Here is a 25,809-nt window from a genome sequence, read left to right as displayed (position 1 = left end):
AAAGCAAGGTTCACGCTGTTGGGGAGATCGATTATATCGTGTAGGTTTGAAGATAGGAAAACGTAGGAATATGGACAGACGTCAGCATCATGTAAACAAAATTTGAAGAGAGAACGATAAAGGATCTCAAGCCCTCTCGTTAATATTTCAGTGAACTACGAACAGATTCTTTCTCGAAGTAATCTGCAAATCATTCCGACCAAAGTACCAGCTTTTCTGTCACTTCAGTCTGTGAAAATCGCCCAGTGATGAGGTAAAGAGATTCTGATGGCATAGGCTCGAATCTTTTCTAACTCCAGCTGCCAGTTACACATATTATTTTATATTAACCAGAGTATTATCTCGTCAGCAAGACTCCCTTTCGCGGTAGCACCGAACAAAAGCGCAAAATTTTCAATTAACGCGCTTTTCATCGTCAGAGATGGGGTATTCTTTCAGGGTCATTCTGGCGAATCGTAACGTTCGAACAATGGGGTGAAATATATCTGTGTGAGGCAGAACTACTACGTCTGTTGTTGGGATGCCTACGTCAAACTTTAGAGGAGTTCGAAGCTTAATGCTGTACATCGTGATGAGATTCATCTGGCGTATTGATTAATGTCTGCTAATTCATCTGAAAGTTGTGTGGGCTGGAATTGATGGCTGACAAAATGAGCAATCGCCATGACTATAAGCCCCAATTCATCTTGAGTTGGGAGGTCCAGAACACACCTTTTATTTTGAAAGACAGCGAATTTTACTGAATCAAATAATAATAATGAAGGTTTTTGTTAATTCACATTCAGTGTGCTAGGAATCATTGCATTCGCATGAATGATCGAAGCCTTGGCAACGCTGATTATAGAACCGGAAATCTCAATTGGATCGGACAAGTATAACAGGAGATATCGAAGATCAATCCATTCTTCGTGTTCGGAAAACCGAAGAAGCAATTCTTCTAGTTATTGATCTGAGAACCACAGCGACCTCTAAGCAACCGTTCGGTCTTGACGAATTTTTAACTGACCCCATCTTTTTGGGAATTTTTCGAAGGTCACTTTTAGAATGGATTATCTTCCAGAAAAATTATCACAGTTCAGAGAATGATACACATTCCGAATAAACAACTATTCTAGTATAAAATCTGAAAACCACAGCGATCTCGAAGCAACTGTTCGGTCTTGACGAATTTTTAACTGAACCCATCTTTTTGGGAATTTTTCGAAGGTCACTTTTAGAGTGGATTATCTTCCAGAAAAATTATCACAGATCAGAGAGTGATACACACCGAATAAACAACTATTCTAGTATAAAATCTGAAAACCACAGCGATCTCGAAGCAACCGTTTGGTCTTGACGACATTTTAACTGACCCCATCTTTTTAGGGATTTTTCGAAGATCACCTTTAGAGTGGATTATCTTCCAGAAAAACCATCACAGATCGGAAAGTGATGCACATTCCGAAGAAGCAACTCTTTTAGTTATAAATCTGAGAACCACAGCGATCTCGAAGCAACCGTTCAGTCTTGACGAATTTTTAACTGTCCCCATCTGAAGGTGATGCATATTCTGAGCAATTTTTCTATGAGAAATCTCTAGCAACCGTTCGATCGTGACGAATTTTCAAAGCCTTCGGAGATTCATAGGATGGAATAGAACAATTCCCTTTTAATAAAAAAATTCCACCTCAAACTACAACAGTTTCGATGCTTGCCAATTCGCGTGTTTCGCCTACGGTATCTAAACGTCCGAAGTTCCGCCAACAACTACGAGATTTGCTGAACATCCCGCGCACACACACAAAGGCATAAAGGCAAAAACCGACGACCCGTAAACTTTTGACAGATGCAAAGCTCCCATCATGATGAATTACGCCCGAATCGACCTGAAGCCGTGCAACTTTTATGACTTATCTGGACGTTGCAACGCTCGCTGCGGCAATGCAGGCCGAAAATACAAGTTTTTTCATGTAGTCGAAGCCGTAACGTGGAACTTTTCGAAATATTCAACTCGAAAAACGGGGGAGATACACGTCGTATGGAAAAAAAATAATGAAATCTTTTGGGGGACGAACGCTCCCAGATGCGGACAATTACGAATATATATCGCTCGCGAGGATACGGTCGTTGCTTTTACTTTTCCACCTGTTTCTTTTTCGCCGGGAAATATACTGCGGCGACTTCCGGAAAATGGGACAAGATTTTCCCTATTCGCCTGAAGTTATCTTTTCTCTGAATAGACAAAGGGGTGGTGAAGATATCAACTGTTATTCAGGCTCCCTAGGAGAAAAATATAAAATAACAAGAATTATACAGGGTGAATCTTTGTCTTGTAAATCATTGAAGTTATCAGTTTTTCCAAGAAAAAAAAATTGTTAAAGTGTGACGGGTATATAACTTTTTTATATCTCTGTTATTTTTGCAGGAATTCATGGTTTTTCCTTATTTTCCAAGCCTCGCTTGAAATCACGAGGAAAATGGTAGTTTGTCGAAAGACCTCTCGATTTTTAACTGCTCTATGGTTGATGCTCTGATTGTTCTGGAAACCCTCTAGCTATACTTCATTCAAATTTATTTTAGCAGTCGGTTGGCCATGAAATAATTTTCTCAAGTTTTTGTAACTAGAACGAAGTTAGGTTAGCACTCATGAAATGTCGTTAATGTCATAACGCCGTTGCCACAACTAATATCAATTTTTGTTACGAAAATGCCGTAAGTGATTGAAAAAAGAGACAGGGTTTCAGGAAGTGCTATTTAAAATTCAGGTCCGCTCATTCAAATAGTTATACCCTGATATTCTAAAATCCACAATACGTCAGACGGTAGCGAACATATTCAATGTGAGAGAATTTATATAATATTTCATCTGAATCTAAACGACTTATATTTCAGCTGGATATTTCCACAATCAGAAATATTGTGAATGAAGAGGATGACAAAGAATTTCCTTCTATTGGGAGACCCAAAAAAGTGGTGGCATTTGAGAATTTTATGTTTGAGTGAATTAATGCGAAAAGTTTACTACAGGATTTTCGATAAATGTCATCGGAGAATAAGTGCCCTAAAATGGATTTTTCTATTTTTCATTTGACTTGTCCTATACAATGTAAATGTCTTAAGGTACTAATAAATACCTAATTATTATAGTTACATCAATGTATTAAGATGAATAGCCACAAATACGCGCAAGTTGCCCTGTTACTTGTTTATTCATGTGAAATTTTTGTTCAACGGTGAAGTTGCATCTTAACTTGAAACTTCCTTCAATTCCTTTTACTTATATTGATGCAAGATGATTTTTGTTGAAGAATTTAACATTCTTGTAATTATCTGTTAATTCCTTCGGGAGATACCCATTCCCAACCACTGCAATATATGCATTTCATCTTCGGGTTAATATTTTTGAAATCTACAAATGATGTAAGCCAAAGAATATAACGAACATTAACTCTCCTCAAGCTAGTGCATATTATGATATTATACTGATATCTTGTATTTTCCATGCAAATAACTGGATTTGGTATGCCTTCAATCAGTTTGTATAAACTTCAATTATGTTCGTCACATATTTTCCGAAGAGATTCGACATTGTGATAAAATACGTAATAACAGAAACTTTTACGTAGAACGGGCAACATAGCGTTGATTTAAAACCCAAAAATGTTTTGACAAGCTTCACAACCCCACATTTTCGTACTATACAGAGTGAAATGTGTCAAATTTCCATGGCCAACCGACTGCTAAAATAAAAGTGAATGAAGTATAGATAAAGTGGAATTAATTGATTGAATATGCAGGGTGAATCTTTGACCTTTGACTCGTTCAAATATTTTAACAATAAATTCTTGAGGTCAAAAGAAACACTTTTTTCCTTTACCATTTTTTTCGAATCGGTTCGGTTTGAAAAATACAGGCTGTTGAAAAACCATAAAAAATGTAATTTTTTGTTATATCTCACAAAAGGTCTTATCGAATGAAATGAATTTAGGAATACAGTTTTTCATTTATTTGATGAGTCTTTTTCGAGCACAAGATACCACCCACGTCTTCAAGTTTTCTCATTATGACCATTACATACCATAAAAATACCAAAAATTCAAAGAACCCAACTCTTGAAACTCAATTGGACGCTATCTAATGAATATATTTGAACGTTTTGTAAAATGAAAGTAGTCTTCATATTTTCTCTTATAATGCGCCGTTTTCGAGTAATTTGATGTTCAAAAATATCTGTGAAATTCGAAAAATTGGGTACTTTGACAGAATGCAACTCTTTTTAAAATATCCACAAATGTGTAGTCTCACAAATTTAGCTAGATATTCTGAAGGTAATTTCGTTTTTCCAAGGGTGGCACAGCTCATTATGAAAACTTAAAATGACTTTATATTTTCATCAGGGCCGAATCAGAAGAAATTATATAGGAAAAAAGTGTTTCTTGGACTTCAAGAATCTACTGTTAAAATATTCGTAAACGAGTCGAATTTTCACCCTGTATATCCTTGTGTATGGTAATTCAGTTTACCTTCACTTACATGAAGATGCGAAACACGTATCGTTATCAAGTCATGCTGGTGAAAATCATATAATTTTTTCAGTTCGAATGTGTTTCTGGAAAATACTAAATACAGAAGTGTTGAAACCTTATCGAACAGTGTTTCTACCAATCTTAAACACGATATTCACTTATTGACTTGACTCGAAGATCTGAATGAATCTGTCGAAAAGGAGATGAGTTCATCCCCTTTCCGAATTCTCCCCGAATCACCTTTTGGGGTTTTCCACGGATATCCGTAACTTCAAACCGGTCTAGACTTTCTCACAACCCAAAAGTTGACATAAAGGCATATACCTGGGGATATATCGCCCTCCCCATGATATCCGATATTATGGTGTTCTCAGGTTTTACCGAATCGCCTTATTGGGAATTTTACACGTGAATTCCAGACATGGACTGCGCTCGATATTCACGAATAGAATTTTTCGTCGAAAATTTCGATGCAGAAGAATTCGCGATTAACTATGTGATGTACTGCGCTGATTCGGTCCTGTAAATTGACGTGCAAGTTTTCAATCACAATTAAGGCATCAGTGGGACAGAAGTAAAAGTTGAGAGAGAGAGAAGAGAGTGAACGAACATTACCGTCATTACCCATTGAACTCAATTAGAGTAATTTCCTACGATTATTGCAGGAGGTTAATCCCTGTTAACATTTCTTGCAGATATGATGATGCAGTTTCAATTCGTGCAGAGTGAGTAAGATGTGAGTCTTCAGTATTCACTATTTCGTCGAGATTTTCAATTCAAATTACGCAACTTTTTATGTATGATTGGGGAGTTTGGGGTCTCACACTTAATCATCTTGTGAGAGAAGAGACTTAGTACATCTTCTTGTTGGGAAACAACAGTTTCTAACCCCGTTACTGTCCTTTAGCCCCCTAAATATTGTATTCCATCGAAATTACACTCCTGGATAAAAGAACACGACAAACAAAATGTTCACAGAATTCAATTCAAAATAACCTGCTGAACCTACTGATTTCAAAATAACTTTTTAAGGTGTCCATCGATTTTGATCATTTTATTGTCAATTTGAAGCCTATCTCATCTAGTTTATCGCCTGATGTCGAGTCTGCAGGAATTTCAATTGAATTTGATGTTATTCAGGTTCGAACTGAAGGTTGCAATTTCCTCTAAATTTCTGAACACCCTGTGGAAGTAATTAGTGACGCAATGATGGGCCTTCAGATGAGTTTGAAGCCTGATCCTCTCTTAACATTTTCCTGTTTAATTCACGTCAATTACCTCCACAGGGTGTTGAAATTTAGAGGAAATTGTATCTACCAGTTCAACCCTGTATACCTTCAAATTCAATTGGAATTCCTACAGGCTCGACATCAGGTGATAAACTAGATGAGATAGGCTACAAATAGACAATAAAATGATCAAAATCGATGCACACCTTAAAAAGTTATTTAAAAATGAATTTGGTGGAAAATTTGTCCGTCCGATTTTTTGTTCAGGAGTGTATTTGCGCTGAAAATGTTACATATAGGACTCACCGTAAATCACTGGATGGAAAAACCAAAACACTTGATTTGCCTGGGTTCGAAAGTGAGGAAAAACTCGACTGTAAACCATTTCCTGAATCTAATAGAGATAACCATAACAATAGGGAATACTCCTTCTGACGAAAATGTATTTTTTATGAAATATCTTTGAAACGTCACATTTTAAAATAACCATTTTAACAGTTTCCCAAAAAAAATTATTTTAAGCACTTAAAAATGAAAAATAAAAAGGGGTATTTAAAGTTTAAAGCGTTTCGTGAGAATTACACAAGTTGGCAACATCGACTGAAATATGCCTTGATAATAAAGAACAACAAATGCATTATCTTGATGAGATAGACAAAGATGGCTGTCTATGAAGTCTGCGACGAACGATGAAGGTCGTAAAATTTTATGGGATTTTTATGGCCGGTTGCAGTTGAAGCTCGCCAGTAAGTACGCGCCTGTAGATGAACAGCTGTTATTTTATAAACAAGCTGATCGGACATTGTTCTTTTCATTGTCTTGTATGCGCTGTTGCCAAATCGTAAACTCCGCACAAAGCGATTTAAATTTTAAAACCCCATATTTGGAGGATGATTTTGAATAGTTTCCGCGGTGCATTTGAAAAAATCATGAATGAAACTCATAATTATTCAGTTTAAACTTGCATATGCAGTGATAACCCAAATTGAGGAGAATTCCCCATTTATATGTCTCGCCAATCAACTAAAACCATTCAATAGATTGTTTGTTGACGAAAGGCGTTACTGCTCGACCGGTTCCAAATTTTCTTCGCAAACTCTCCTCGATCTAATTACAGTTTTCAGGTTCGAAGTTTGGCCGGCTACAATGGTCCTTTAATCCTCACAAACTCCCTTCCTAACCTAACAAATCCGATCCGCGCATTATTCCATATTTCTTCCCAACTTTTCGCCTAATTGAATCGCCACCAGTATCGATATATCCCTCTCAAGAAACTTTAACGATTCTTATTTTGTTCCAGCGAGCAGTTTCCGAACGCGAATCCTTGCGCGGATGATCTAGGATCTTCGCCGAACTCCCGAAGGAAATTGGTCCCTGTCGAAGCATCGCACACAGCTCCTGTTACGGTAAGGACGTTTCTACTAATCATTGTTGACAATGGCTAATTAGTTCTGGGCGTAGTGGGACAAGTTGTGGGGACTCTGTGGGGGAAAGTTGGAAATTGCCGGTTGTCCTGCTTCCTGAACTTTGAATTCAGCTGCCCGAGTTTCCCAAGACGTTCAACTGCATTCTGTCAATTTTTGGGCCTTTTTTGGGGGTGTAAATTAGTCCGGTCAGTTTTCTTATGGTCGAATATAATTTTTTTCCTCCCATTGGGTAAAGCAGACTATACAGGGTGAGGGTTTGACTCGTACGAAGATTTAAACAGTAGATTCTTGAGGTCGAAAGAAACACTTTTTTCCTGAACCATTTTTTCCGAGTTTCGAGTTTTCATCATGAGCTATGCCACTCTTGGAGAAACGAAATTTCCTTCAGAATAACTAGCTGAATCTGTGACACTACACATCTGTGGATTTTTGAGCGAATGTTCGAAATTTCCGATATTCCATCGACCATAACTTGAAAACTAATCTTTTCAGCAAAATTATTTTTGCATATTCGTAATCTACGCCCTCGATTTAGTGAACACTTCAATTTTGGTGGAAATCGGGGAGATTGAAAATTTTTCGAAATTTTCCATACATATGCATGGAAAAAATTGCGATTTTTTGAAAAATATTTTTGGTCTCCGATCAAAACCAAATTTATACTGTACACTAATTTGAGGGCGCAGAACACAAATGTGCAAACAGATATTTTTTAAAAAATTTATTTTTCAAGTTACGGTCTATAGAAAATCGGAAATTTTGGACCTTCGCGGAAAAAATCATAAAATCTATACTGTTCGCGGTAGATTGATGAAGTGTGATTTTTTCTATTTGCAAAGAAACAGTCTATCTCCACAAAATTTAGCTTATGTTCAATGCCTTTTTTTCTGGCTGCTACAGCTTCTCAAAGTTGACCAATTTTTTCGAAATTTTGCACTAAAATTAGGTCCTTTCGTTTGCATAAAAAGTGTAGCACTTTTTTACACTTTATTTGTGTTTGTGAGAACTAAAAATAACATTTCTCTATTGTTTTTCAAAAGCCTGTATCTTTTGAAACGAGCTGATTTAAATTTTAAGGGAAAGAAGTGTTTCTTTTGACCTCAAGATCTACTGTTGAAATATTTGTACGAGTGGAAGACTCGCCCTGTATACTTAAACCTCCCGCTAATGCTGTTCATTTAAAACATAATCTAGCATATTCAACACAGTAAAAAACAAGATTTTTGTATGAAATTCAAAGCGATATGAACTAAATATCATAGACTGATGTCTAACCTCTCCGAAACCACCAAAATCCGCTGAAACTAAGAGAAATTAATCTGACTGTTAAGACAGAGCCATATTTTCTTCTAAACGGGCCGGACTAATTTGGTACACCCAGTATCTTGAGTAGATTACGTCTCAGTTCCATTTCCTCGAGAATATTCGAAAATTTCACTTCAGACTTTATTCTGCTCAATTTTCACAAAAAAACTTATGTGAAACTGGGAACTTTGGAGATATCGAACCTTCGTCAAGTATACCCTGCGTTTTTTTTCTCCAACAAACGACAGTTTCGAATTTGGAGCTATAAACGACATGGCAATCGCGAAGCGAATATCCTCTCGTGCATGAAACGTAAAAGAAAAAATGTCAAAAATGCCCTGAATAATTCGTCTGAACATAACGAACTCCTTATAGAGTTTCATTATGATGGGGGTAAAATGCAGCGAGGCTAAATGAGAAATTCCGTCGGAAACAGGCCCCAGCAAAGGGGCTATATCTACATCAAAAGATTCTTTCTCGATGGAGAATTTTATGGGATTACATTTTTTCAAGGGAAAGGTTCACCTGAGTTATGCGAGACTTGTTCGGACGCCATCAGGTTTTTTGTTCGTGGGGGGAGATTTCAAAGAGTCCCGAACTGCGATATTTCATGTCAAAGTTGGATTCGAGCCGAAAAACTCATTTTATTCATTGGAGAAATTTAGGTTTGGACCCACAGCCAAAATTAACAAGGTGTTTTGGGGAAGGTCCAATTTGTTAAGAAAAACGCTGGAGTTTCCTTGGAAATATTAAAGCTTTCAAGTCTTTCAGGCCACATAGCCTGATTAGATGATAGTACTCGCTTCTTGAACTAAAAATCTTCTTGAGTCTTTGACACGTAGAAATATTTTAACAGTAGATTCTGGAGGTCACAAGAAACACCTTTTTCCTATCCCATTTTCACAGATTCGGTCCTGATAAAAAGATAGAGCCATTTTAAGTTTTCCTAATGAGCTGTGCCACCCCTGGAAAAACGAAATTACCTTCAGAATAACTAGCTAAATCTGCGACACTACACATCTTTGGATCTTTTAAATAGAGTTGTATTCAGCCACAGTAACAGATTTTTCAAAATTCACAGATACATCAAATTACTCGAAAAAGGCGTATAATTCGAGAAAATATGAAGAATACTTTCATTTTACAAAACGTTCAAGTATGCATTAGACAACGCCCAACTTAGTTTCAAAATAATAAGGATGAATTCAGAAGCACACCACCCGCCGATATGAATATCAACAAGTGTTACGATCTGAATTGAACTAGCCAATTTGCCATCGTCAAGGCCCCAAATGGAGTACGCCCCATCGAAGAAAAGCAAATGCTGATCATGGTTTCGGTCTCATTTGACCTCATCAGAGCAATATAGCATTTTTCTCCGATGGAGAACGTTTGGAATTGATGGACCCTTATTCAATATTGGCAAGCGCTACTGAGTACTATACATTTACCCAGAGCGCCACCCAATATGAAACACTGTCCGATTCAATTCCCTCCAGATAGAAACCACGACGAAGACAATAGAATATGTCCAATATTTTCTCTAATTCATTGTCTTTTGGCGTGATTATTCTATTATTAGTTTCAAAAGTTGTGTTCTTTGAATTTTAGGTATTTTTATGGTACGTAATGGTCATAATGAGAAAACTGAAAGACGTGGGTGATATCTTGTGTTCGAGAAAGATTCATCAAATGAATGAAAAACTATATTCCGAAATTCATTTCATTCGATGAAACCGTTTGTGAGAGAGAACTAAAAATAACATTTTTTATGGTTTTTCAACAGCCTGTATCCTTTAAACCGAGCAGATTCCGAAGAAATGGTAAAAAAACAGTGTTTTTTTCAACCTCAAGAATGTTCTGTTGAAACGAGTCAAAGACTCACCCAGTATATCCAGTATTTTCAAAGAAAAATCGTTATTTCCCTGGACAATTCCTATCAGGGTAATCTTCCGTACTTTAGGCCTCGACAACTGTATTTTCGGTTGATACATCCTACCGATCGCATCCGGGATCTATGCCCAACCTAGACATCTTCGAATTAGATCCCGAACCCACCCGAAACCCCCCGTAAATACCCAATAATCCGCCCCTGCTCCTCCCGGCAACATCCCCATTACCCAACATGCGAGTATCTGCAGATGACATGTCGCACAGAACGGATTACCAAATAAATGTCGCCCGCTGAACGCTTTGCGAGGATGATAAAGTTATGTATGGAAGTTATCGCAGCATCCGAGTGCCTCAACGACATGGAGAGCACGACTGCAAATGCCTGTTTATGGGGGCAACCGATTAGTTACGAAATGTCGACATCCATCTAGATGGTCAATTTGACGAGCTCGGATAGCCGCGACTGCATCATCTGCCGATGGTAACTTTCAATAATTGCGGTTTCGTCTGTAGTTAGTCTGGGCCTTCAGGCTTGTATGGGGCACAAGGGACAAGTATAAAGTGTCCCATAGAGCCCTAGTTGTGTAGCTCTCTGTTGACGTACATTGTCATTAGATTCATGTCGAAAGAACGATTGGTATGGCGATACATCGAGTGTGGGAATGGAGCAAAGTTGCACCCTTCGAAATGGTCAATGGGGACCCTTCAAATGTCGATCAATTTGACAAAAAGTCCTCCATATGGTATTCTGATGGAAAAGAATCAGAAACAGGTGCAGACATTGAGGTATGTCCATCGATATTAAGGATCTCTGGTAAAGAAGCCCTGTCTCTTACATGCAGAAATACTAGCTATGCAGATTTGGGCTCAAGAGGGCTCTGAGGGTGTACATCAGAGCCAAGCAGCCACTTTGATGGCTCTGCTGACAAGAGAATGCCATAACATCATGAAGAAACTGGCTGGGGGCATAATGTAGGTTAGAGTAAAGCCAGTGTAGTATTGAAAGAAAAGAAAGAGTCGATAAACTTAGGAAAAAGGCATCAAAACCGCCACCTGGTGGACCTAAACCCTTCTGTGACCTCGGAAACCATTTCATCAATCTTCATAAACTTAAGGATCGTTCAGATTCAGTCTCGAATGTTTGAAACTCTTCTCCGACAAGAGTCTTCGCCGGCTCTGCCATCAGAGTGGCTGCTTGGCTCTGCTGACAAGAAAATGCCATAACATCATGAAGAGACTGGCTGGGGGCATAATGTAGGTTAGAGTAAAGCCAGTGTAGTATTGAAAGAAAATAAAGAGTCGATAAACTTGGGAAAAAGGCATCAAAACCGCCACCTGGTGGACCTAAACCCTTCTGTGACCTCGGAAACCATTTCATCAATCTTCATAAACTTGATGATCGTTCAGATTCAGACTCAAATGTTTGAAACTCTTCTCCGACAAGAGTCTTCGCCGGCTCTGCCATCAGAGTGGCTGCTTGGCTCTGCTGACAAGAAAATACCATAACATCATGAAGAAACTAGCTGGGGGCATAATGTAGGTTAGAGTAAAGCCAGTGTAGTATTGAAAGAAAAGAAAGAGTCGATAAACTTGGGAAAAAGGCATCAAAACCGCCACCTGGTGGACCTAAACCCTTCTGTGACCTCGGAAACCATTTCATCAATCTTCATAAACTTAAGGATCGTTCAGATTCAGTCTCGAATGTTTGAAACTCTTCTCCGACAAGAGTCTTAGCGTCCGAGCTGATTTGCATTTAAATAGGTGCCACTGAACAATCATATTAGGTGTCGGATACCTTCGATACGTCTCTAATCACGTCCGGAGCAGCATGAATGACGAACGAGGTTTCTGATTACATCCGCGGCTCTCAGATTTCATTCGGTATGCAGTATTGGTCCTGTACGAGGCACGGTCCTGAAATTATTCCGTCGTTTATACTTCTCTATTCGACGGACGATGAAAAGGTTGCGATGGAATACTTCTGCTGTTCTACTTTGGCGAAGTGCGTGGCATACTGATGTGTGGACCCCCCAAGATCATCCACCATTTCGAGGAGAAAGCCTAGGAGTACAAACTTGGGAGATTTTAGGGAAATGGGCGGTGTTGATAGTGGAGCAACTAAGTAACGAATCAGAAGTTATATTATCAAAACTATGAGATGATATCCTTGGTTCAAAACGGCAGTTTTTTTCTAATTCGGAGATTCTTGCAGAAGCATAGAGTCTGGTATGGCTTCAGAAGCAATTGTCCAAAGCGTTGGCTAGCAATGGTGAGGCATTCTGCTACCAGAAGATCTGGAGTTTCGTCCTTCATCCAGCAGAATCTACTCTCGTCAGTTTCTGCTTCAGCTATTAGGGTTATTCCTAGATATCTAAGTTCAGACTTTCACTCTATGATGTCTCCATTTACAGAGATGAATTCTGTAAGCTGAAGGTTTGTCTTGGGTCTTGGATGGGTTAATATTTAGCCCCACTGACAAACATAATTGCTCAATAATTATGAGGCACTTTTGCCCCTTTTGCAATCGCATAATGTGCTCCTGTTTTATTAGAACAGTCAACAGGATAGCCTCTATGTTTTCTGTCAGTTTCCTTTGAAAGATCATGCCTTCCTATTCAGTAGGAGCCAGAGAGGAAAATGCACCTAGTCTTCTAGGTGAAATATAATTCAAAAGTAGAGGAAACCGAAAGAAAACTACTCTAGCTAGGACGTAGGCTCTTTGAAGCCTTCCCAAGAGTTCTTTACAACTGAAGAACTGGAGAACAGACCTGGTGGAATGCAAAGGTCGAAGTGCAAACCGTCAAAAAATCTAAATCTTTCCAATGAGATGCATTTCCGTCGTGAATGTCATACATACAAGGTTCAGTTGTACAATCTCCTACCAGTTGTAATCATCTAGTTATGGCTGGACAGCCTAGTTACCAAATTCCAAATGTTTAGGGTCTCTTAGAGAAGAAGAACCCGACCTTCCTATCTTCACGACCTTAAATTCGGTACGTTAGACCTCCACAAGGCAAGATCAACCATTGGAACTCTTCAGTTTCCGCCAGGGCCCCCATGCCACATCCTTCCGGTTGTTCAAGGATGAACCCTGTACATTACCATGCATACCAACCGTCTTACCGTGGTCAACGTTTGTTCTTCGCGCCGGCCCATGTCGTTAAGTCGGTCAACAACACTCTACCCGAACCTATTCGGTAATATTCATTATACCATACACAATAGCTTCGATAGTATTGATAGATCGTTCGGTGCAGTCGTTGCTCTATCGGCGGCGTGCTACTAGTCGGTGTTTACTGTGTTATGTGATGGGTGGGTGCTTCATGGTGCATAGCTACTATGGTCGTTTTTTATTGTGTACGTATATCGTTAGAGACGCTTTTATCTATTGTTATCGAGGATCGGTGAGGCTAATTTAGGTCTACGGTTTTGGACTTTGGAATGCACCACGGTTGAGTCACCCTTGTTGACATTGGTTGCTTTGTCTAAAGGGTTCCCTGAAAAGCTAGGAAATACACATTAGGGGTGCTTGATTCTTAGTGGAATCCACATTTTAACAACATAGACTGCATTGAAATTCCACTATACGTGTTCCTATATTGCAATTCCAATAAGAGAGTGAAGATACAGTGGGTTTTTAATTGAAAATTATGTCCATATGAAGTTTTATCATGGAAATATATATGTCGAGTTTAAGTCCATTTTTAAGCCCCAAAATCGTAGCTTAAAGATTATGTCGTATGTACCAAAGCTGCAGTTTTTCGTTAAATAACCACTGATGACAAACTTAAAAAGTACTTGAGCTGGACATGTCCATTTTAGCAATACTACTTCCATAATACTAGACCAAAAACGTCCATCAGCTATTGGCTTTTTCTGTGGATCTCCTGAAACTAACTCGATGAAATTCAAAGTAAATAATTCCTTCTTTCCCTTGGAATGAACATAAATATAAAGTCTTCATTGGAATCGCTTTCATTATGAGATCACTCTATTCAGTTGACAAATAACCTTTCATTGGATTGACCAAATTTGAGTCATGTGTCCATTGTGAGGAAACTTTCTCAATGCCATTTTTGGCTAAAGATTTTATCGTTGTCTCTGTCCTTCAACATTTATTTCAAGAATTCTTCTCACCTATCTGAATGCAAAGAGTGTTGCCAAAAAGCCATTTGGGAGATTGAATTGATGAAGAGTTTCGGAAATTATGGAAATGAAGTAGATAAGACGTAGTTTTCATGAGTGATATGGATAATGAAAAGATGATTACTAGGGGTAAAAACGTATGGAAATTCCCCCTAGTGTAAAAACTTAATGGCATTCCTGATTTCGTTGCATAATCCACTATTCATTCAATTTCGATCGTTTACAACCAGCGCCTGGTCGATAAAAAGCTCAAATTGGTCTGTATATCTTTATTGTGCATTCAGCTGAAACTCAACATCCATAAAAGAGATCCGAAGCGTGAACGAATACAGTTTCGCATTGTTTTTCTAATGTGGAGGGCAAAAAGAAAATATTGAAGGTCGTAGCGTAGCATTAAATATATGGGAGTACGAAAATAACGGATAGAATTTCTTTATTGAAAGGAAACCAGCATAGCTCTTCACGTGTTACAACACGTATTCGATAATGATTGAAAAATGCAATTAATAAAACGATCGAAAAATAATTGAGCGTAACTAATTCTAAAATTCCAAGGCATACTGTTACTTTCGAAACAGTTAGAGGCGGATTATTCGAAATAAATGTTGAGGAACGTATTGGTGTAACAAATGTTCGACTAATTCATCTAATTCGCACTAGTTTATTACAGAATATTTGGCGGATATGCTAATTTTTGAACATGACGTATTTGATGAGTTACCTTGTCTGATAGCAAAACTATTTAGAGCTTGTCTCATCGTAAATTTAACTTTGAAGCATTAAGATCATGCCAAATTGCTTTGGTGCACTTTCCATCACAGTTATTCTCCAAAAACATATCTAAAAACTAAATTGGTAACCACTAGAATATTTTGAAAACGAAAATTGGTTGAAAATTTAAAAACTACATTATTCTAGTCTTCTATTGGTATTCATTAGAATAATTTCATTATACTTCTTCAAACTTTATATGTTTCTGTGCTGGGTGTATGAATTTTTATTCGATACGATAATAAGCATGTCTTACAAAGGTTTGTAACTGACTTATGATCATATTTATTAATCGACTTATCATTATGTAACTGTCTGCTCATACATCGACTAATATGTTGTCGATATCGGTTAAATTCCACAAACTTTCACTATGCTCAGAAGAATTCATAATTTCATTCTTCATAACTCACGACATATCTCATTTTTGCTCAATTATAGGGATTTAAATCCAAGATTTCACACGGTTATGAATGAAATTATCAACTGCCAATATCTTCAGAATGGAAATTCCCTCACCTATCAGTTGGATTATTGTACAGACCTCTGATTTCGTTCAATATTTCCTATGTATCATCATCTCACGATCCTGAATGAAAGACTTCTCATTTTTTTTCACTAAGAACAACATCAACGTAGTCAGATTATGAAAATTATGAAAAAGTACAGAAAAAACTTTTATAAGTTCTGTTTGCCTCATTTGTATGATCTTTGACAATGGATTCTTAAGGAATTATTAAATCTGTAATGTTACAATTGGGTTCCTTCAAATGAGGATAGTTTTAAAGTTGTCCCTTGTCTAAATATTCTTATTTGCATATTAGCAATAAGTTCAATATTGTTTCAGAAAGGAAAACATTGAAGAAAATTATATTTCTTTGATTTTGTAAGCTCAGCTTGAGTTGAAAAAGTCTTTGATACTTCCAAGCTATTCTTCAGAACTTCAAGTGCAGTTTTTGCAGTTCTCAAAATAAATATCCTTTCATTGATTGGATTGTTCGGAAATGAAAATCAGATATTTCAACCAAAAAAAAAGATTCACTGAATCAGCGTCGTCTAATGGGTTATTAACGAGGCAGAGCTTATGAATGGAGGGACTAAAAGATAAAATATCCTTTTAATTGCCAGGGTATCTAATGAGGGCTTTTAGACGGGAAACAAAACGAAAACGATACGAACAGTGGATTTAATTAAACGCATCTCGTTAAAAACAGGCAAATTCGCTTGCGAAAAGAACACGTATGCCGGCTTCGGTCGTCAGGGGTAGTTTTTCGATGGGCGAAGGTGAAACTAAGGCTTGATACCCTAGGATGGATCCGTCTCTCAATATATCTCCGAGAATGAGAGGAAAGCAGAGCGGTTTTGTCGCACTAAACATTGATTCGCACTTCAGATCGTGCCTGGCATTGAACACAATGCATTTACATCCCTTAAAACACTCCCCTTCGGATTTTCCCTCATTTAAAACCCGTGTAGACGCTTCCCCGGCTTCAAATTCCAATAACAACCCATCGGAAATGTTCCCCAGTCCCACAAATCGTGAAAGCCATCGTACCTGAAACGTCCCATCCACTGACTACTACACCTGGTGCTCCTTATACAGGAGCAATCAACGAACATGGCGCGCTGTATCCGGTTGTAAGTCATTGTTAGATCGATGGTTTTACATACATACGTTCGATGTCGTTGTCATTACTGGTGACAATTCGGATTTTGAGACGGTAAAAGTAAACGGCCATTAATATGCTGATGGTGAGGCGGAAACCCAGTTTCCTAGATTCGCTTTGCCGATGTCTTTTTGCTCTGAATACCATCATGGCGTCTGAGAAAATACATTGCTCACATGAGTATGTGTTTCGGATAAGTTACGAGGAGTTTTCGTGGAATAGAATCGTGAAAAGGAACGCTTACGTGGATATATTGAAAAAATCTTAGCCTACTACCTACTATAGAACCAAACAAAATTTCAATGTCAAAATATTTTATTACTCAACATATTCTCCTCTTAATTGGATACATTTATTACAGCGAACTTGCAACGTCTCTAGACCTTTCAAAAAAATGTTTTTTCTTGCTCTTTAAGCCAGACCTCCACAGCTTTTATTACCTCCTCGTTGGAAGAAAATTTAAGACCTTTTAAACTTTTTCTCAATTGACTAAAGAGATGATAGTCGGAAGGAGACAAATCTGGTGAATAAGGGGGGTGTTCTAGTAATTCAAACCCTAAATCACGAATTTTTGCATGGCAACGTGAGATTTGTGTGCAGGAACTTTGTCCTGCAAAAACATAACACCCTTGGATAGCTTTCCACGTCTTTTCTCTTCATTTTTTTCCCGTAGAGTGGTCAGTAATGTCGAATAGTAATCTCCGGTTATTGTTCTACCCCTATCCGAAAAATCAATCATGATTACTCCATGGCAATCCCAAAAAACTGAAGCAAGAACTTTTCCAGCAGATTTTTGGACACGAAATTCATTAGGTCTTGGAGTGTCGCGATTCCATCGATTGTTGCTTTGTTTCTGGATCGTAGAAATGTACCCAAGTCTCATCCATAGTAACAATTCGGTTTAAGAAGTCTGCATCGTTTTCAAATCGAGCATAGATCGAACGCGATGCTTCTACCCTTGCACGCTTTCGGTCAACATTCAAACATTTGGGGATCCATTTTGCAGCAATTTTTCTCATGTCCGAATTGACGTGAACTATATGATGAACGCGTTCCTATGAAATATTCAGTGCTTCAGATATCTGTTTTAGCCAATTCGACTGTCTGATAAAATCATTTCACGAACTGCATCGAATTTCAATGGCACACTTAGTATTGCTCTAGACAACTTGAAGAAGCTACTGGGATGGCCAAATAGGTGCAGTAACCTGGATAAAACCATAATTCAGTTTGTTCTTAGTGGTTATCCCCAATAATGAATTTCATGGAAGAAGTACCTCCACGGAATTACAAGATTTCTTTTTTTACAGCCTCTGCACGAAGGGAGCCTTCGGAGGTCTCCCCTAAGAGGATCAGGAGATAGATGCGCAAAAGCATCCTCAACACCCGAGCTACTAGAATCGACTGAAACGAATACCAGGTAAGATTCACAATTCGAAAAAAAATTGCTTTGAATATTCAATATTCGTTCAGTGCACCCAGGTTTGTTTTTGGACTTGCAACCTCCTCTGTGTAGACATCAGATTGGGTCCACCATAAAACCCTCAAAAATTGCACAGAACAATATTAATAAATCTGACCTTATCTGATGTCGAAAAGCTTTTCGAGTATATATCCACTTGTCTCTCTCTCTCTCCTAATGTTGTTTGTTTCTCTCCACCACATCTTGAAAAAATCTGTACAGTTGGCTATTGGACTTTTTGGGTAAGAGAGTAGTTACGTGTGTATCTTGTCATGTGATATTTTTAGCCTTAGTTTACCCTGATCGTTAGTAGAGCTTTCTGATTTTTACACTAGTCGGAATCACTAACGAAGTTCAATTTTTCAGAAACTGGGATAAGCAAGACTCGAAAGACAGCGAGATACTGAGCAGCAGGTCGGGGAGTAAGGATTTAGGAAGGAGAACTCCAGGTGAGTTCTGGGCCCATAACCTGTAGTGAAAAAATATTGGTGTCAGTAAAGCGATGATGATTCTTGTTGAACTTTATGATACAAGGGTAAAGAATCGTTTTAATTTATATTGGACGAAGTGTTCCAATTCGATCGTGTCGCAGCTATTCTTTTTCCATCCAAACTTACCTATCTTCAGCAGGCACTTCAGAGGAAATAATATAGCCGCATCCGGCAGAGACGCGGCTATATTTCCCGGGTATCTTGTGTGCCACAAGGTGTGCAAAGTGTGTTCCTACGGTCCCAGCTGTTCTAACTCTCCGTCCTTCTTTAACCCGCACGAAACTGGGGAATAACAAATCCGAAAGAATGGGAGAAGAAAAAGTCCATACAAGACGCAGCTGTTGGGTACGCCATCGTCTCTAGGACCGTCTGCCATCTGTACTCGTAAATCTCAGAAGTCTCATTAGCTTAAGCCAAGTGCATCAGCCTCTGGTCCACCCTCTTCGGGGGATTCACTCCGTTTACGAGCACACAAAAGAAAATATATAACTCTGATGATATCGGAAAAGAATATGATTTTTTTAAATATTTCTGAACACTTGCGGCTGGAATTGCAATCAAATCACTATAGCATTTCCCTAGAATGAAGGGTGAGGCTGAAAAATTACTGGCAGTAAGAGACTATTTGAAAATATTAGTGATTGCATCACTTTCAAAAGGTGATACCAACTGATATCACTGTCATAATAAGGATGAGTCTTGGACTGATGGACTGTTACAAATATTTTAACAAAAGATTCTTGAGATGAAAGGAAACACTTTTTTTCTATTCCGTTTTTTTCGATTCGACCATGATAAAAAGATTTAGTCATTTTTATAATGAGCTATGCTACCCCTGGAGGAACAAAATTTCCTTCAGAATAACAAGCTGAATCTATGACACCGAAATTCATTTCATTCGATGAAACAAATAGAATAACATTTTTTATGGTTTTTCAACAACCTGTATCTTTTAAACCGAGCCGATTTGGAAAAAATGATCTAGGAAAAAAATGTTTCTTTTGACCTCAATTCTTGACTGATACTGATAAAACATTTGTACGAGTCAAAGACTCACCCTGTATAACACTGGAAGGATATGGAATTTATCTCTGGCCAAATTTCACAGGGTGATTTCGCAGTTAATTTAAATACAGCTTAAAAAATCTGTTTCGAATCTCGCAGTTTGCCAATTCGGTGTTTGGGTCGAAAAAGCCGATTTTCTATGCACACCGCAGCCTGTACTTCGGCACGCTTCCAACCCTCTCACCCCCCGGCCAAGACAGGTGGCCATAAACGTTGATTTAGCACAAAAACTCACCAAGAGCACGTGTCCTGCCGTTTCTACCTGAGCCTGTTCTTCTTCCACCAGTTTTCAAGAACCGAACCCTGTTCTTCCTTCGGTCAGTCAATCTCGGTGTTCTTCGGCGGTAGTACGCGCCCAGGAGATTACGAAATTTCGACGTGAGGCCTCGAAAAGGCAACGTCGCTTCGAGCCAAACGCGGCGTTTCGGACGTCCGACGTCTCATCAGTGTCTGCACGCGAGGAATGCGCTCGTTGCGACACTTGTGGATGTTTTTATTGCCGGTTCGAGTGATATTCTGATTTCTGGCAGTGATTTGATTCGAAAATGGTTGAGGTTAGTGTTAAGTGCTGCAAGAAGATGGCCGGTAGGGAAGGTGGTACGAAAAGTAACAGTGTCTTGAAGTCGGGTTATTCCAGTTCGAAATCTAGTAAGTCGAAGTTATGAATGAATGGGTTAACATAGTTACTATCATCTGAGGAACCAAACATTCTCATGTTTCTCTCTCATTAATGCAGAGATAAGTTTTCTATCAATTCTGTTCGAATTCCAGACAAATCTTGTTGTCAAAAGAAGTAGATATCCACAAATTAGCTGTGAAAGTTGATAAATGAGTATGTTTACTTTATGATTTGAATTGTTGAAAGAAAATCATGAAAATGTCCCATGAAAATATGAATTGTATACCAGGATATACCTACACCTGTTTCATGATAGCTACAAAGTGGATTTGGTCGTGGGATTGTTGTTAATAAGAATAAGAAATTATTTATTTCCAACTTGTTGTGGCCAATAATTTTCCTATTATTTTTTGTTTTTTTGAAAAAATGTAGACGATAATTCCAAAACAAGACATACGAATGAAAATAACTATTTACGTTGCAATGAAAAAGTTATGAAAGAAGAATCAAAATATAACTAATTTTTTTCTTCAAACTTTAAGCTAATTCACCAGAATTCCACCAATATTGTACAGAGAGATCGAACTAGAATACGCCAGTGTTTAGAAATAGTCCAAGAATACATTTCTTCAGGGTTTTTCTTCTGGTCTCTTGTTTCAAGCGTTTGTTAATGTTTTTCATGTATTTTCTCCTGATAAAATTGGTTGGACATTTATCGAACCGAACTATTCCAATTGCACGAAAGTGATCTCAATATGTTTGAATCATTTTGTTGTGGATTGAAGTTAATTTCATCAACTCAGCATTTTAATCGCAATAAACTTCAATTATGACCTCACCCTGTTTTTCATTAGTCATAAAAATAGTTGAGAGATGAATATTTCAGAATTCGTAATAAAACGTCGGAATTGAAGACAAATAAAATTTCGTTATAGTATAGAGGAGAAATTACCATAACATTCAATATAGTTTTCATTTCCTTCGAAACGCATAATCCTGAGGCTGTAGGTTCTCTGCTGGCAGACGAGCTGATAATTGAATCTTGAAACAAACGATTTACGATATTGTACAGTCTCAAATGTTTATTATTCTTGATATCTTGGCTTGGAAGTATCTCTGTCCATCGCTACAGCAACAGCCAATTGTTGAATATTACCCCTTCCTTCCAGCTTCATCGACTGAAAGCGTCTTACAGAAGTTCAAGAAGTCCATTTCCCTCCGATTCCAAAAGAAGAGCAGCAAAGACAGCATCGACCAAGGATTCTCGATAGCTCCTTCCATATCAAAGGAACCATCTGAAGACGAAACGATTGCTCCAACGTCGTCCATTCCGAACGAACCAAAAGAGGAAACTGAACAGAAACCAAGGTGAGGATTTCAACCTATCACTGTAATGTCAACCTGGCAGGTGACACTTGATAGACCAATCCAACATCAAACCCAGATCTCTAGATTTATAGATTGGAGATACTGACCAAGCCATGCAATCTAAATTATCAAGGATTTCTTTCAGATTTGGCTCCCTAATTTGGCGCTCCAGCAAGGAGAGGAAGCGGATGAACAAAGCTGCCAGAAATGCCAAGTGTAACAGTGGAGACAGTGGCATTCAAATCGAGGTAAGATAAAACTGTACCGGTCGTCAGCCTCTCGCTTTATTGACCACAATTTTTTCGAACGCCTAAGGCGCTTCTCTAAACGCAGAATATTGTCTTGATTGCACACTAATCCTGTACATTTTTGCTAGGCGGCAGCTAGAATAGCTTGGTAAGAATCAACATTTACACATCTACTACTTACTTTTTTTATTTTTGGATCATTTTTCCTCATACCATTACACAAACGTTTATTTCTGTTGTTTCTTCTCACTTCCTTGTCGATTTTCCAATTCCAGAAGAATGGGTAAACATACGTGCACAGTTGTACGATTTTTATACGGTCTTTCGAAGCGTTTGTTTACACTCTTACGTTTTTGTTTGTTTCCCTTTGTTGGATTTTCAGCTGAACGCAAGTGCTGGTTATTGTGAAATCGCATAGTTTCACTCAGGAGAGGAAGAAAGATCTCGCAGTGTGTTAAGTAGAAACTGATATGAATTAATGCAAATTTCTCGACTCTAGTCCTTCAAAACACAGTCTTCTCGAAATTCGTGAAAAAGGAGTCCCAAAAAGAACGAAATCAACAATTTTCCCTCTTCTTATCATTCGGAAAAGGGAAAAATTGAACATGCAGAATCAGAAGTTCAATTATTTACAATTTAGAAGCCGCTTCGTGGAAAATTCTCAATGAATTGAAGGTCATAAAATAGGTTGGCAGAAAAATCTGATTAATGATCGAATACACTCTGTATCTTAGTTCCATTGAGCGCCAAATAAAGTATAGATATCGGGAAATCTCAGTCCATTACGCTGGGTATTCAATTCTGATCTAGAGCGCTGAATTGGTATATCCCTGATTGATGAAGGGTTGCAATTCAATATTGATCTTCATCAGAGACGGAGGAATCGTAATCCATAATATTATAGTATGGTTATCGTGACAGTTCACTGATGGCGTTGCATTTTGAAGCAGTTTTTATTCAGAAGATGAGTCATTTAATTCGTAGTAACCTCTCTATTTATTCAGTAATCCTTTTAAAATACTTTTGATTCATTCAAATATGGAAAGTATAGTTCAGAAACGCGAATGCAGGAAAAATTAATCTCGCGATATGCAAAAGCCTCCTAATTAATAATCTCACCCGCAGAGTAAAGTTTTGAAACTTCCCCGGGGTTTAATTAGGCATGAGATGGGGTTTGTAATCGCCAAAAAGGGGTGGGAGTCTCATAATAAGACTTAAATTTTTGGAGTAAGGTACATCTCACTTTAAAACTCATTCTGTGTAACCTTTCGGGGAAATTGGAAAGAAAATAAGATAGTTTTTGAAGGAGTGATTTAATGGTGTGTATTTAGGATCCAAGCGGTATTTTCGAACCCTATCAAAAGCCCACGTTAATGGATATTGAGGATTCGCATCCTACGTCCAAAAATTCTAGTTCACTCTGGCTAATTTATATCAGCTAAAATCCTCATTACTTCCTCGATGAAAGAAGCCTAGAGAAAAATACCAGATATATCAAAATCAGTTTGCTCTAATTTTTCTCATATAATAAAACTTCCCACAGACAATAAATGGTACAATTTGGTAGCGATTTTTCTCATCCTGTTGACTAACTGATGGAGATGCATAAGCGTCAATTTGACATCTCCAGAGCTGTAGTTTTTTTTTGTCTCCGAGTCCCTCAAACCGCCACAACACAATATCTCTTCACATTTATTATATATCAACCGATTCACTACCAAGAATCCGATATTTCGAACCCATTCTCGCAGAAATGGTTCAAAAGTATTCGAATATTCTCATTTCCAATTCGAGAAACGATTTATAATGAATAAAATGAATAATTCAAAGCACTTCTGATGTTTGGAAGACTTTTGGACCATCCTGTGGACATCATCAGTAATTTCCGCCTCATATGGTAGCTAAGCAATATTTGGTGATCCTTGAATGCTGTTTTATTAGTACCTACCTGTGATTCTTACCCAAAATTCAATGCAGCGTGAATTATCTCGATAAAATCCCTATTCAATCTTTCGGTAAATGGCGAAGGCCTTGCAGGTACAATCGTATCTAAATCCAGTCATGAGAATTTTCAAGAACGACATTGATTTCATTCCACAGCTGAAATTATCATCGAATATCGTGATATGATTGACTGAATCAAAGAAAAATAGGTTCTAAAATATACCTGAAGGTTTTTGCCAGGAGGCACCATTTTTCTGAGTCACAGCCTTCTGGATTTCGTCCCTAGAAACGGTATTTTCTTTTGGTCTCTGAATATACCCGTACGAATATTTCTAGGGGTGAAATTAAGGGGGCTGTAACTACAAAAGATGGTGGCATCCTGGCAAAATAATAAATGAGGGTCTTCAGGATCTGTGAGCAAATTTTGTTGCATTCATTTCTGGACATTCTGTATAGCAATATCTCGCTTGTTCAGAACCTTCTATCTCCATTTCAACAGTACCTTGTCGAAGAAAACATTCAGAACGTGGCAGCGAAAATTTCCCTCGGTACGCCACTGGTTTTGACCCGCAGAAACACGCGGTTGAACCCGCCAATCTCGGAGATGATTCACGCCGCACAAATCACCTTCTCCTCCCTGTCATCTCCGCTTTGATGTTGACCCCCTCGAAACGACCAGAACCACCGTTGTTGAAAAGGTCAATTTTCAGATGGTGCCAGGCTGCGGGGGCATTGGCGGAGATAGCTCAGAGTCTCACGACACCGACGTTCCCGCAGACGACTACGACAGTCCTCCTGTTGTGAGGAGGAGGCCGCCACAGGGCAGATTGCACAGGCCGAATTCCGAGCTGTTCAATCAGGTGCTGATCGACAAATTCAAGGTAAGTTTGTAGGGTGGGGCGAAAATGATCGCGCGACGTCAAGTCTGGTCCGAAATGTGGCTAAGACAAGAGCTTGACCATCTTGAGGCATTGGTCATTGGTCGTTTATGCAGGGTTATTAAGAACTTATATCTAAGAAAGAGACCAATCTCTTTGGCAGATGGCAAACACGTGGACGCCATCTGCCAATCAGATCGGTACCTCTCTTAAGTGTAAGTCCTTAGTAACTCTGCATAAACTCGCCATAAATCTGGTGAACGCACAATAGTTGGGGAGCCGACGATGCTATATCGGGATTTACTCAAGCGTCGTGGAGACCTAGTGGATGTTGAAGATTAGATGGTAGAAAGAAAAAAAGGTTCTGTGGTGTATGCACTTTCAGCGGTGGGGAAAGCGTCTGCGGGGTCTCAAAGATTAAAAAAAAAATTGTCAGGTGTACATACTCGAGCGTGTCAGATTAAGATACTGTATATGCTCTACGTGTCTTTGATAATGAATTCATGCTTATCTGACAGTTTGCGCGGAGGGACTGGTCGTACGGATGAGTTGAAAATGTAAAAAAAAAAATTCCAGCGTGTCAGATTTTTTGAGGATATGTTAATTGGACCCGAAGGAAGCTACTTTTCAAGGGACCGACAATTTGGACGTGACGCAAGGTCACAGCGGTCCTTTGAAAATGTAAAAAAAAATCGTTACTTGTACATACTCGAGCGTGTCAGATTTTCATACAGATGGTTAATATGGGTGTTGTAGACGTGTCGACCCATTAATCTGACACTAATCAGGGG

General features: G+C 38.4%; 1 protein-coding gene across 1 annotated transcript in view; it reads left to right on the top strand.

The window, feature by feature from the left end:
• Window positions 1-25,809, top strand: part of LOC123314786 — a 55,748-nt gene that overhangs the window by 18,849 nt on the left and 11,090 nt on the right. The window contains exons 2-7 of the mRNA XM_044900135.1: window positions 7,035-7,140; window positions 18,254-18,363; window positions 18,772-18,854; window positions 21,750-21,948; window positions 22,094-22,196; window positions 24,851-25,021. Coding sequence (XP_044756070.1) covers window positions 7,035-7,140; window positions 18,254-18,363; window positions 18,772-18,854; window positions 21,750-21,948; window positions 22,094-22,196; window positions 24,851-25,021 — 772 coding nt within the window. The remainder of the gene's footprint in view (window positions 1-7,034; window positions 7,141-18,253; window positions 18,364-18,771; window positions 18,855-21,749; window positions 21,949-22,093; window positions 22,197-24,850; window positions 25,022-25,809) is intronic.

This window comes from Coccinella septempunctata, chromosome 6, assembly GCF_907165205.1.
Source record: "Coccinella septempunctata chromosome 6, icCocSept1.1, whole genome shotgun sequence".
NCBI classification, from domain to species: Eukaryota; Metazoa; Arthropoda; class Insecta; order Coleoptera; family Coccinellidae; genus Coccinella; species Coccinella septempunctata.
The sequence above is the reverse complement of the archived record's forward strand: the minus strand, read 5'-3'. Positions and strand labels throughout refer to the sequence as shown.